A 13,371-nucleotide genomic window follows, 5' to 3' on the forward strand; every position below is an offset into this window, starting at 1 on the left:
GATATTGTTGTGGCGCTGAACACAATCTTCGATTTGGTATTCATCTTGTAACTGTTCTACTGCTCGGGAATGCAAGGTTGTGTAAGAAATATACGCTAGCCTCACCTCTGGGATCTTGGGCTCGATTCGAGTTAAGGTTTTGCTCCGCGAGGGTTTTCGAGTTTTGCTACCTTTGCAAAGCCTAAAAGCTAATTCATTTGATCTGTGAGTTAGCCATGTCCTTTCTTTGATAAGCCCAGAGGTGTTTCAGGGTTCCATCGTGAGTTAGCCGTGCCCTGACATAGATCATCCCAGAGGTTGTTTCAGGGTTCAATTGTGAGTTAGCCATGCCCTGACTTAGATCAGCCCAGAGGTTGTTTCAGGGTATCTATAACTTAGTTGTTTCCTGTTTCACAGTTCGCATTCAGAGGAGGGGGGTTCTCTGGTCGATTACAGTTCTTCATAATGGAGTATGGGGTACAGTGTGTGGTGATATCTGGTCCATGACCAACACCACGTGGTTTGTCGTCAGCTTGGCTTTGCTGGTGCCCTTTCTTATCATGGCAGAGGAGGAGGAACAGGACAGATATGGCTTGATGATGTACAATGTTCTGGCAGCGAGAGTGCTATTCAACAGTGTAGACATAGTGGATGGGGAATTCACAACTGTCATCATATTGAAGACGTCTTTGTGACATGCTATCGTGATGGTAATTTCATGTTTTGCTAGAATATACATAATGTTCCCGTTCGGATGGGAGAAAAAAAAACCCTTAACGCTCAAGGTAAGAGGGTCGATTCTAATGCATTATAGTGAATAAAATCATTGTTTTCAAGAATGCAGCAACTACACTGTGCTCAACGCACCAGACCGTGCACAAGGATACCGGGGAATAAAGAACAAATGCGACAGGTATATCACTCCAGCATGGTACCGCTTCATGGGTGATGCAGGCACTGCCATAGCAACATCTTGTGTCCCTGTACGTCACTGTGGTACTGCTGCTCCAGGATGGATGACTGGTTCTCATCCTACCCAAGCCGACGGTGTCGTGACTCGTACGGTGTGCTTTAACTGGAATACCACCTGCTGTTCGCGTTCCAATTCAATTCGTGTTAAAAACTGTGGAGAATTCTACGTTTACCTTCTACGTGGACATAAAGATTGTGCCCTGCGTTACTGTGGTAACAATACCGGTAAGAAGTCTAGCTTCTAAAGCAATAACGTTAGAAATTAAAATATTTAGATGCTTGAGGGAGAGGGAGAGGGAGAGGGAGAGGGAGAGGGAGAGGGAGAGGGAGAGGGAGTGAGAGAGGGAGAGGGTGAGGGTGAGGGAGAGGGAGAGAAAGGAGGAATAAACAATAGACAAATTACGATTACAGATCGATATTATATCAATATTTAGATTTCTACATATGATATTCTTCACTTCTGGTAATATCTGTGCTTTAACGTGGAGGGGGGTGGGCGGGGGATTTTAGCATTTGTAAACTTGGAGGACTTTGGAGGTTACAAGGGTATCTTGATTTCTGGTTGCAGGCCGTAGAATAGTCAGATTGCATATTAATTGCCCCCCAGTCAATTCCCAAAAGTCACGTGATTAATCGTTGGCAATTTTCTGTTTCAGAAAGCAACAATACCTGTGTCAGCAGTCCTTGTCGTAATGGAGCCACTTGTATCGATACAGATTATGGCTACAACTGTACCTGTCCTTATGGATACACTGGTAGACGCTGTGAAACCGGTAGGTTTATGTTATTAATCATAAAATATCTGACGCTGATTGGCTGGCTAACGTGCTTATATCAAGGGACACAAACATGCGAAGAGCGCTCAAGATTTGGAGACAAGACGAACATCAAAATATGCGAGAAATGATTTTTTTTTCCCCGATTTCGAATGCTGTCTGTTTCCGCTAAGGTATTTTAGGTCTTTAATATTTTCAGCTTTTTTAAATTTCGAGGTAATATTCCTGCAGGCATTTGGAATAGATAACGCATACCCATGGTCAACTATAATGGCTTTCCTAAACTGAAAAATATATATGATATCAAAATTTAATGGTGGATGACGTCATACCCAATAATATGCTCTGGGTCATGTGACCATTTTCTTGCATCGCTTGACCTTTTTGATGCATACTTTAAGTAGTGGTACTCAAGGATCCTTAATATGGTTGATGTTTGTTTGTTTTAAAATCATCTTCTTAAAATCTATTTTGCACTATAAATGTTTGACTTGTATAAAGTCATTATCTTTGCTCCATGATTCCTAGCGAGGTTCAAGGTCGGGTCATATGCTTGTCTGATATGACAACATTTTTGTTAGTTGCAGTTGCCAAGGCGACCAACTGCTGGCACACAGCTGTTAGCATTCATTACACAGTTGGACCATCTACCATCACAGTTACACAAAGCGATGCTAACAGTATCATGACCGAGGTACATTTAGTAACTCTATTGTCGAGAGATTTCTACTTCTCCTCCTCTTTATTATCTTGTGCCTTTATTTAGAGAGTGTCACGTGACAGTCAAGCACTGACAAATGTGTCCTTTGTTTAGCATCTCTAAATGAGATCAATTGGGCCGCCATTTTACGTTGTCATGCAAACCAGTAATTTGTGGAAATATAAAATTAGATGAATTTTGGCCAAGACTTATTCTGGAATATCAGCTTCTGCTTAAAGTGGACATCAAATCCAAACATCTATATATGCTTTCCGTAATAGGTACTGAATCATGGTACCAGTCAACTCTTGTGCTCAGGTCTAAGACTCAAGTTACTCAAGGTTACCATAGCATCCCCAGCCAATCGTTACGTCATTACAGGAAGCTTTGGGGTCATGTATGGTGAAATGAATTCGACTCAGAAACAGACTGCTTCGTCCTGTCTTGGGAATGCTGCGATATTTATGGCTATAATCCTCAGGCCTGACTATTATACTAGTCCCTTGAAAGGAACATATTGGGCAGATCGTGCCTCGTTAACAAATTACAAGGACAGTACTTGCTGTAGAGATGGGTTGGTCTCGTTTAATGAAACATGTGGTATGTGTGTTCTTTTCCAAGATGTCAAAATGTTTTTTCTTTCCTCTTCCTTATACCTCTTCCTTTTCACCTTTTTTATTTGTGTGATTTGTCAACGATTTGAAATCATTCTTTGCGAAAAAACTTGAAAATCACACTGTGACCTTGACGTTACTTTGGCAGCGCCAGGTTGCTAGGTTGGCATCACGAAAACCGAGAAAAGAATAAACTTTGTTGTTAACTTTCTATGTTAATTCAATCCAAAGCAATGTTGGATCAATGTTGGTCGACCAGGTGTACCTTGATGGTGCCTTCCTTATGAATTATGAATGATTTGAGAAAGGGGAGGGGGGGGGGGGGGGGGGAGGATGGGGGGAATTGTTGAAATGGTAATAAGATGGTTATTGAATGTACATATTGCTCATTGTAAGGATAGATAAATGGTATTGCATCAAATCGTGGCCCAAAAGATTCCGTACATCTTTGAGTAAATAAACACAGGTATGACGAGATAATTTTCTTTCCTAATATGAGAAACCACATTTCTAATTCACTTAGGCATCAGCCCGTGTAACAGTAACCCTTGTCGTAACAGAGGTACTTGTCAGGGTGGTGTTGGCTGGTACAGATGTTCGTGTCCTTATGCATACACTGGACAACAATGTCAGACTTGTAAGTAACAGTCATACAATATATAGACCAATGTTGTATTTGACGCTACAGTTGATGCGCAACTGAAATCATTAGACTAGTAACTGAAAAAATGCTATTCTAATATGAGATAATCTGATTCATTTTGAATCTAGACATGTACCCGTGTAACAGTGGTCCTTGCCGTAACGGGAGTACTTGCCATAATTATTATTGGCATAATAGAGGATATTACTGTTCGTGTCCTAGAGGATACACTGGACAACAATGTCAGACTAGTAAGTAACACTCAAGCAACAGAGCATTTTATTTGACGCTACAGTTGATTCCCAATTGAAATAATTAGACCGGTTTAACGGGAATGCTTCTATTCTAACTGATAACCTATTCATCTTGAATCTAGACATGTACCCGTGTAACAGTGGCCCTTGTCGTAATTTTTTTTTTTTTTTGATTCTGATTTCTTTTGGTTACCTTTTTTTTCTTTTTGGTTCTGCAAATTATTGCCTGTGCACCTCCCTGCAAGATCCCTAGTTACGCCATTCAGTTGGTAATAAAATAAAAATTAAAAAAAAAAAAAAAAACGATCAATGGTCCGATTTTCTTCGATGTGCACCCTCCCTGTAAAAGTTCTGGTTGCGGCCCTGTCCACATAGGCATGTACCCGTGTAACAGTAACCCTTGTCGTAACGGAGGCACTTGTTACAATAAAGGGTTTAATAGAGGATATCATTGTTCGTGTCATTATGGATACACTGGGCAATAGTGTCAGACTAGCAAGTAACAATAACATTGTATATGACGCCACAGTTGATGCCCAACTAACACCATTAGACCGGTTTAACTGGAAAAATGCTATTCTAATATGAGAGATACTATTCATTTTGAATCTAGATTTGCATCAGTGTAACAATAACCCTTGTCGTAACGGAGGTACTTGCCGGGGTGGTCGTGACTGGTATTACTGCTCTTGTCCAAGTGGATACAGTGGCAGACAATGTGAATCAAGTAAGTTGAGCACAGATTTGGTGCTTTTTATATAATTTCAGACCACGTGCCATGCATTCCCTTGAGAATATTTTTTTTATTTAGCGGATGAGCATGAGAAGACACATGAATAGGGATACAACTCAAATAAAGAATCTTATTCTCAAGACCACGTGTCATTCCCTAGAGTATTATTTCTTTGTTTAATGGTTGCACATGAGAAGTCAAATGAATATGGATACAACTCAAATAAAGAATCTTATTCTCAATGGAATGACTCGTGGTCTGAAATGGGAAAACATTACGCCCAAGTCGAAGAGGTCTATACGTCCACCATCACTACCATTATGACCACCACTACCACGACTACCACCACCATCACCACAACTACACTACAAACAACAAAAACCTTATATCAACCACAACCGTTAATGAGGCCACATTTTCCATTCCAGACCTTAAAACAAATGTAACTTGCGGCGAGAATTACATGCAAATTGACTTGGAGGACTCGTACTTCTCTGACATTGATTGGCGTAATCTGCACCTGAACGACCCATCATGTAGAGCGACAAAGACACCTGGCACAAGGAGACTTCGTGCACCTCTGGACCGATGTGGTACGACGTACACAGAAAACCAGAAAACAATCACATTCTGGAACGAGGTAAATCATTTGAATCGTATCTTCAGCAGAAAAAAAAAACCCTAGCGAATAAGAAGGGAACTTGAATATTATAGAAACTGTGTGAAACACGTACGTTTGTAACCATACCGTTGTTTCGATCGTGTATTGTTTTTACTCCAACTCTACGATCCCGGCGTACCGTGAGCGGTTTAACTTTTTGTATTTATGGAAAATAAACTTGTTATCACCACAGTATAAATTATTGTCATTGACCAGCCAAATACATTGCGTATTTTTAACAAATTGACATCAGTTTTTTGTGTCTGTCCTCTTATTGATGAGAAATAGGCAATCATCACGCGATAAATTTTTACAGCCAATCAGTGCGCGAGAAATTTGTATAGCCAATCAGCACGCGAGAAATTCGTAAGTTATCGTAAATTGTATGTATGAATCGCAGGTGAAGACTGACAACCGCTACCAATCAGTAGTGAATGGTCTGACTATCACACGTGACAGAAATCTTCTCCTACGGTTCTTCTGTTCGTATGAACGAAGCCGTTTTGTCAGTGCGTCCTTTTCACCATCAAAGAAGACAGTGGTTGCGTCTGAAGGTATTGGAATTTGATGGAAATTATTGTCTTGCGCAGAACATCGCGTCCTTAAGTTTTGTTAAATTGGAATTAGGAAATGTTGATTTTTACGGAGGGAGGAAAGTGGAGAACTCAGATAAAAACCAAGATGAGCACCTCAGAGACGTATCCAGGATTTTCCGAATTGGGAAGGGGGGGGAGGGGGGGGGGCATGACCAAAGCCCCCGAAACACCGAACCACCGAACCTAGAAAGAGCAGATTACAATTATTGTCGACAGGGAAGTTTAAAGGAACTGAGTTCAAAACTTGCGAAAATATGATTTTTGAAATGTATGAAATCCAGTTGAAGTTCTTGATCTCTTTTCACAGGATCCTATGGCAACTTCACCTTCTCCATGGATTTCTACCAGACTTCTAGCTATTTAAAACCTTACTCAGTTTTCGCTTACCCAGTGGTTGTCTACCCAAACCAGCCTCTGTGGGTTCAGTATGAAGTCAAGAATACCAACGCTGATCTGGTCGTGTTTGCTGAGAATTGTCGTGCTACGCCTTCTAATGATCCCAATGCGACTCCACAGCACGTGTTTCTACAGAGAGGGTAAGGGACTCACTCACCTCAGCTTAGTGTCAACAAATCTTTGACATCTTTAACTTAAAACTGATATTCAAACACCTGATAAGACATTTTACTCTTTTGACAGATGCGTGCGCGACTCAACCATGAATTATTGGTACAACCCAAACAGTAAAGTCCAGCGGTTCTCCATCAGATCGCTTCGTTTTGTGTATTCCAACACCTTCCTGGTGTATCTACACTGTGAGCTGATTGTCTGTCATCGTAACACAAACAACTCAAGGTGCACACAAGGTTGTATCAGCAGCTCCAGAGTACGTCGAGAAGCTGCTGACGGCTCCACAGCATATGACTTGTCTGCTGGACCATTGAAAGGAGGCAAGATCAACGATAAGAGTAACAATCGACAAGGTAAGATCTTAGTAAATGGCTCTAGGTCCAGCCCTCTGGGTCTGTTGGTCCAGGTCTATCAAGGTCAGTAGGTCTATCAAGGTCTGTAGTTATAGCCCTCTGGGTCTGTTGGTCCAGGTCTATCAAGGTCAGTAGGTCTAGCACGCTAAGTCTGTTGGTCCAGGTCTATCAAGGTCTGTAGTTATAGCCCTCTGGGTCTGTTGGTCCAGGTCTATCAAGGTCAGTAGGTCTAGCCCTCTAAGTCTGTTGGTCCAGGTCTATTGAGGTCTGTAAATCAATGCCCATTAGGAGTTCGTGTAAAAATATAATTTGATTTCCTGTTTTGACAGGATTATCAAAGTCCAAGCAACTCATTGGTGGACTAGGAGGCGTTGGCGGGTTGTTCTTTCTCTTCACAATACTCCTCTTGGTCATAGTCTATCGTAACCGCAGGCGTGGCCAAAACAACAAACAAACCAGCATCGCTCTGGATGTTACTGTCAACTCGTATGAGCAGGTAAACGTGGACAGCGACGAGAAGAATGAAAGTGAAATCTAGATTGACAGCATGAGAAAGAAGGGGAGAAAACTGTTCTATACCTTAAACACAAAATAGGGCTCTCCTATCCTTGTCATGTGTCAATTGTCTAGTCTTTTTTCCTTGTGTACCCTTTAGAGGGGCTATCCCCTTCTCCCTCTCCTCTCCTACAAATCTATAAACACTGATATAACATTAAGCTTTGATTCAGAAATAATGGGAATAATCCATAGCATAATTTTGCAGACAATTTTAGTGTGTTAGGCTTTGTAGAGTGTTACCAAAGGTTTTCTATATGAGATAAAACTAATGGTAACTTTCTAAAAATGTACTATGATGATATTTGCATATGATTTTTTCTGCTACAGTTTTTGATTTTACATTAAATTTCTTACGTAGTCTGTAGGTTGTAGATAAAATATTATTATAATAATATGTTTGTCTATGCCATTCATGAAGCGTTAGACAGTGAAATCCCGGTAGCGCAAAAGGAGAAAGAGTTAAAAAAACCATGGGAATCAAGTGAACTATTAGATCTAATCAAGAATTCTGACAACTCTAAAGAGCAACGTGATAAGATTAAGAAGTTAAAATTAAAGCTCAAAAATGAATATTATGAGAAAAAGGCAAATGAACTGAATGATGCTAGTAATGCAAGAAAAGTTGAACGTGAGTTTGCTCTCTCAAAGAATTACAGTATGATCCCAAAGTTACAGAATAGGGTTGAAATTAAACCCTCTGACCTTAAAAGTTATTTTGAAGATCACTTCAAGAAGAGAGCTGACATTGAAATGCCTGCAGAGCTTGCAAATTCTGAGAAATATCCAGATTTATTTAATGACCGGAAAATAGAAATTAATTCCAATCCACCTGAAAAAGAAGAAATTATATCTGCTCTTAAGAGTTTTAATAATGGGAAGAGCTTTGGCACCGACAATATACCACCTGAAGGGTTGAAGTATGGAATCCACTCAAATCATCTAATTACAGCTCTCTGGATGTTATTAAATAGTATCTGGTTAACAATGACGATTCCTGCTGATTGGCTAAAGCTTTCCATCACCTGTCTCCATAAGAAAGGAGGTAAACATCAAGCAAGTAATTACCGTGCACTGTCAGTGGGCTCTAACATCTCTAAGATTTTGTCAAAGATAATTATCACACGACTGAAAGAATGCTATGAGGAAAATATTTCAAAGGCTCAGTTTGGCTTCAGAAGGGATAGATCAACGACTGATGGAGTTTTTCTACTACGACAGATAATAAAGAACACTGAAGGTGGTATAATTGCACTGTATATTGATTTAACAGCTGCATTTGACAAGGTACCCAGACATATTATGTATGAAGTTCTGAAAGTTAGAACTGGATGTGAGAAGTTAATTGATATTCTATGGTTATTGTATGATGGAACAATCGGGAAAATATGTGGAGATAAAACTGATTTTCCTATTGAAGCAGGGACCAGACAAGGTGGTGTGGAAAGTCCTCCAGTATTCAATTGGTTCTTTGACTGGGTACTCAAGGTCGCTGCCCGTGAAATTGACCAACGCTTTCCAAATGGATGGGGAATACCATGTACATATACAATCACTAATGCATGTCATCAACGGAGTACTGGACGAATGAATGGTGTGGAGATAATTAAATGGCTTTTATATGCTGATGATGTTGTTGTGCTGTCAAAGGATCTTACTGATCTACAGGAGATACTGGAAATTATCCATGGAACATGCTTAAGATATGGGCTTGAGTTAAGTTTTAAGAAAACCAAAACACAGGTATTTCATGATGCGCAGCTTATGGAAAAGAAGAGCTTATTAAATATATCAGGACATGATATTGAAAATGTAAAAGAGTTCAAGTATCTTGGTCATATGTTTTATAGTGATCAGAAGGAAAGTTTTGTCGATAACAGAATATTAAGTGCAACAGGAAAATTCCACGAGCTCAAGAACGTCCTTACAGATCATAAAGTATCTATGAATACACGCAGAAAACTCTTGGAATCCTGTATCAGATCCAGACTTACTTACTGTACTGAGGCTGAACTACCAAATGAAGATGAACTGAAAAAGCTTGAATCCTGTTGGTTTGGTCTACTAAGAAGAATGGTACGGAATGGCTGGGAAAGGAAAATGAATAGTGACGGAGAAGAAACGTTTGCCTTTAAATATAGGAACTTAGACCTGGAGAGAATAGTGGGAACCCTGGCACTTCATGATTTTATATACATACGCTACTTGAAGTACATTGCACATGTTTGTAGAAGACCAAATTCAAATTTAACGAAACAGTTGCTGTTTGCAATTCCATCTGCTAAATATGTTAGAGATCCATGGATCAAAATTAGTCAACTTCTTAATGTTGATAAACACCAAGCTAAGAAATCTACACAAGACAGAAAAGTTCTAAAAGGACTACTACATCAGAACTTTGGCTCTGTGTAGACTATATAGTCCCTGCTGATCAACTTATAGTTGGAAATAGCGGAATGACACTGATACTGATACTGTTTGTGAAAAGTAGCTTTTTTACCCTTAATATTTTAATTATAAAGGAAAATAAAGAGTGATAAGGTAAAGCCATATTTATTGTTCCATCTTTGAGTTTGTTTTCAAAGGAAACCAGTTATTTTGTTTACAATTTGAAATTTTAGTAACTTTTCAGTGAAAAAACAAGTTGTAAAAGACGTTTCACTGTCTTCTCGACAACATCATCAGGTCGTATGAAAAATGTTGTCAAGATGACAGCAAAACTTTGTCTTTTACAACTAGTTTTCTTACTGAATTGTATACCTAAACGTAACTTTTTGCAGTAAGAAACAAGATGATAAACAATTTTCACAGGATTTTGATTCCAATGATAAAAACATGGATTCAAAGGTTAATATTTATTGTTATTTTGAGTGTCGTGCAGAAGTTTAAATCTCAATCTATACATTAAATAAACCATCCCACATCTCCCCACAAACCCCTTAATTTGTGAGTATTTTCCTTAAACTAGAGTACAAACACTAAAAGTGTGCAACACTTTGCACTATTTAGTAGTAAATTAAATTAAACAATAAAAAACAATAGGATTAGCATAATTTAGCAGTATTTAGTGGTATTTATGTTGCACACTTATAGTGTTTGTACTCTGCTATACAGTACTAGGTTATAAGGCTTGGATATTTGATGAATAATTTATTCTAAAGGTTTGGTGTCCAGATCTACTTCCATTCTTGTTAAGATATTATCCCATTCAATGAATTGCTTTGATAACATGGAAACCTGTGGATGGTTGGTCAAGGAGAACATACAGAATACTTATGGATTACTTTACATGTAACTAATACTGTCTGATGATTAAAGAGTGTGACTGCATAATGGACGAATGAATGAAAGACTTGTGGGAAACGGAAAAAATCAGAGAGAAAAAACAGAAGAAGGAAAGGAAGAAAGAAAGAATGAAAGGAAGGAAGGAAGCAAGCAAGCAAGCAAGAAAGATAGAATGCAAGGAAGGAACGAAGGAAGGAACGAAGGAAGGAACGAAGGAAGGAACGAACAAAGGAACGAAGGAAGGAAGGAAGGAACGAATGAAGGAAGGAATAAAGAAATACATACGAAAATAAACAGCAAGAGACAAAAAATGAGAGGGAATAAAAAACAGAAAAAAAAAATTTGGGAAGCATTTGATCTGAACTGCTTTCCAAATCCATTGACCTCCCAAATTACTTCCTTTTCTCCATCCTCTCTGTTCACATACTAACATACCAAGAACTGAAAGGATACAATATTGTTGTAATGAGAAAGAAGCTTGTTAAGTTGTGAACTTGTATGTTCTGTTTCTTCCTATCAAACAGAAGACAAATTATTCAAACAGAATTACTGGAAGGAAAAAACAGAACAAATGTAATACAGTTGTAGGCCTCTTTACCTTAGGTATAAAGTTTTCCCATTTCAGACAATGTGTCATTCTCTTGAGAAAAAGATTTTTTATTTGATTTTTTCCAGACTCATGTGTCTTCTTATGCACAACCATTAAACAAAGAAATGGTACTCAAGGGAATGACATGTGGTTTAAAATGGGAAAATATTATGTGCAAGCTAAAAGGGTCTATTGGGAGCCCTGTGGCGTTACTTTGGGGTACAAATGTTGGGGTTCCTGTGGTACTACATTGTTGTGACATACCTGGTGGTTGATTTGAACTTCGATCAATGGCTGCATCTTGGAAGACAAGGTAGGAAGATCTGCAAAACATTAACAACAATGACATCAAAAATAGTGCATTGTGTACTTTTCCACTTATTCATTCATTCATTTCTCTTTATTAATATTAACATGATAGCAATTAATTCCAACAACTGAAGATAAAGTATGAAAGGATGATAGTCTGGATATCACAACAAATGGGAATAAAGGTAAATGAAAAATGGCATAAATGGGAAAGGGAAAAATGAATACAATAAAATATTTAGAGGAAAATGAAATCAAAGAGATTGTTAGATTAAGCAGTAAAAAATGGAAAATGGTAAAAAAGTAATAATAATAATAATAATATAATATATATAATAATAATACCTTTCAGTGGTTCTGTGCTCACAATTTTTTTGAGGTCCTCGATTTCATGAAGCTTTCCACAGCATGATTGCAACTGGCTTTCACCTTGGATTTTATACAATAGTATTGGTAAATCGAATGTTAAAAAATAATAATACATGCAGCAAGTGTTCGCTCAGTCTCCTGAATCTGAGGCTTGTATTCAAGCTTTACAGGGAGGAAACCAGAGAACCTTGAGAAAACCCTTAAAGCAATGGAGAGAACCAACAAGTTACTCTACATTTACTCACATATGACATTGAGCCTATGAAGCATATCGCTGTTGTATCACAGCGTGGGACAATCACAACAGAGCTAGGCTCCAAACTAAGTGAAAGCCCAGATATGGAATTAGAATTTAGAAGTTGATTTTTGAGGAGGGAGGAAAACCGGAGAACCCGGAGAAAAACCCTCAAAGCACAGGAGAGAACCAACAAACAACTCTACCCACATACGACATCGAGATCGGCAGGACTCGAACTCGGGCCACATTGGTGAGAGGTGGTGCATTTGCAGCGCACGCCACCGGTGCTTCCCCAAAGCCTGCATGGAAATCAGACCTGGGTTTCATTGGCGAAAAGCAGTGCATCCATGCTTCAATGATTAAGACATTGCATGAATATGTTTGTAAATTAGGCCCTCGAACAAAAACCTTAGCAACATAAGATCAAATATTCCATGTATAGTCACCTGCTATGATGATATCTGCCTTGACGTCATCACTTAATGCAACTCTCTCCAGGAACTCTGTGGATAGATAGTTCTCCAGCTCCTTTACTAAAGAAAGAATTACAGCATGATTCAAATAAATAGTAATCTAAATCACACTCCATTTGATACTAAATTGACCCACCCCCTCACACCAAGTGAAAGACTATTTTTACTTGCACACTGTATTCCTATAATTATTGAATCATATAGACTAAACTTACTCTTTTTCCATGTTTCTGATATTCGATAATATTTCGTAGACAACCGCTGTAGTTCATTTTGAACTCGTACCAGAGTATCTAAGCACTGTTGACAAGAATTATTCCAAGAGCAAATATCACACCAATTTATAGAGTAAGACAATATCATGACAAGATTTTATGGTCGTCTTAAAATCTAGAAAATTCAGATTTTGATTTAGGAAAAGTGATCCTAGCTTACCGATTCGTTTTGAAATTTCTTCAAATCTTCTTCATTGCTTAAAACTTTTGATTCTAGCTCGTCGATTCGTCGTTCAAGGATGGTCAACACCTCTCCCTTCTCGTCCGCCATCTTGAATCGTAAACACGCGCATGCGATCTATAATACACAGCGGTGTATAGCTTCGTTGTGACGTATTTTCGGGTCCAATAAGCCTGAAGCGAGATGACGTTATACCCCTGACTCTATACCATAATAGTTTTCAAAATTCTTTCATATTAAAATTTT

General features: G+C 38.7%; 3 protein-coding genes across 3 annotated transcripts in view; 2 read left to right on the forward strand and 1 right to left on the reverse strand.

The window, feature by feature from the left end:
• LOC116286709 (uncharacterized) overlaps positions 1-13,371 on the forward strand; it is a 68,019-nt gene that overhangs the window by 671 nt on the left and 53,977 nt on the right. The window contains exons 2-6 of the mRNA XM_089032518.1: positions 473-689; positions 817-1,176; positions 1,608-1,724; positions 2,309-2,421; positions 2,709-3,027. Of these exons, the coding sequence (XP_088888644.1) occupies positions 473-689; positions 817-1,176; positions 1,608-1,724; positions 2,309-2,421; positions 2,709-3,027 (1,126 nt within the window). The remainder of the gene's footprint in view (positions 1-472; positions 690-816; positions 1,177-1,607; positions 1,725-2,308; positions 2,422-2,708; positions 3,028-13,371) is intronic.
• On the forward strand, positions 5,126-7,389 carry LOC148910116 (ZP domain-containing protein-like). Its single transcript, XM_089033386.1, has 4 exons — positions 5,126-5,311; positions 6,236-6,464; positions 6,568-6,851; positions 7,181-7,389. The coding sequence occupies exons 1-4, from the start codon at positions 5,260-5,262 to the stop codon at positions 7,387-7,389; spliced, it is 774 nt and encodes a 257-aa protein (XP_088889512.1). The 5' UTR covers positions 5,126-5,259.
• Positions 9,944-13,263, reverse strand: LOC116292944 (dynactin subunit 3-like). The gene is made up of 7 exons (XM_089032661.1): positions 13,105-13,263; positions 12,885-12,969; positions 12,643-12,729; positions 11,935-12,018; positions 11,545-11,603; positions 11,145-11,204; positions 9,944-10,643 (listed from the first exon to the last, which is right to left on the reverse strand). Exons 1-7 carry the CDS (start codon positions 13,213-13,215, stop codon positions 10,557-10,559), a joined length of 573 nt encoding a protein of 190 aa, XP_088888787.1. The 5' UTR covers positions 13,216-13,263; the 3' UTR covers positions 9,944-10,556.

This window comes from Actinia tenebrosa, unplaced genomic scaffold (assembly GCF_029948245.1).
Source record: "Actinia tenebrosa isolate PJP-AT-01 unplaced genomic scaffold, QUT_ActTen_1.0 PGA_scaffold1__47_contigs__length_23844297, whole genome shotgun sequence".
Lineage (NCBI taxonomy): Eukaryota > Metazoa > Cnidaria > Anthozoa > Actiniaria > Actiniidae > Actinia > Actinia tenebrosa.

Bases quoted from the DNA above. Each gene is read 5' to 3' on its own strand.
- LOC148910116 (XM_089033386.1), top strand. From the start codon at position 5,260: ATGTGGTACGACGTACACAGAAAACCAGAAAACAATCACATTCTGGAA. The intron at 5,312-6,235 runs GTAAATCATTTG...CTCTTTTCACAG, and splicing joins CAATCACATTCTGGAACGAG to GATCCTATGGCAACTTCACC. The intron at 6,852-7,180 runs GTAAGATCTTAG...CTGTTTTGACAG, and splicing joins TAAGAGTAACAATCGACAAG to GATTATCAAAGTCCAAGCAA.
- LOC116292944 (XM_089032661.1), bottom strand. From the start codon at position 13,215: ATGGCGGACGAGAAGGGAGAGGTGTTGACCATCCTTGAACGACGAATC. The intron at 12,730-12,884 runs GTAAGTTTAGTC...TTCTTTCTTTAG, and splicing joins ATCAGAAACATGGAAAAAGA to TAAAGGAGCTGGAGAACTAT. The intron at 12,019-12,642 runs GTGACTATACAT...ATAAAATCCAAG, and splicing joins GGCAGATATCATCATAGCAG to GTGAAAGCCAGTTGCAATCA.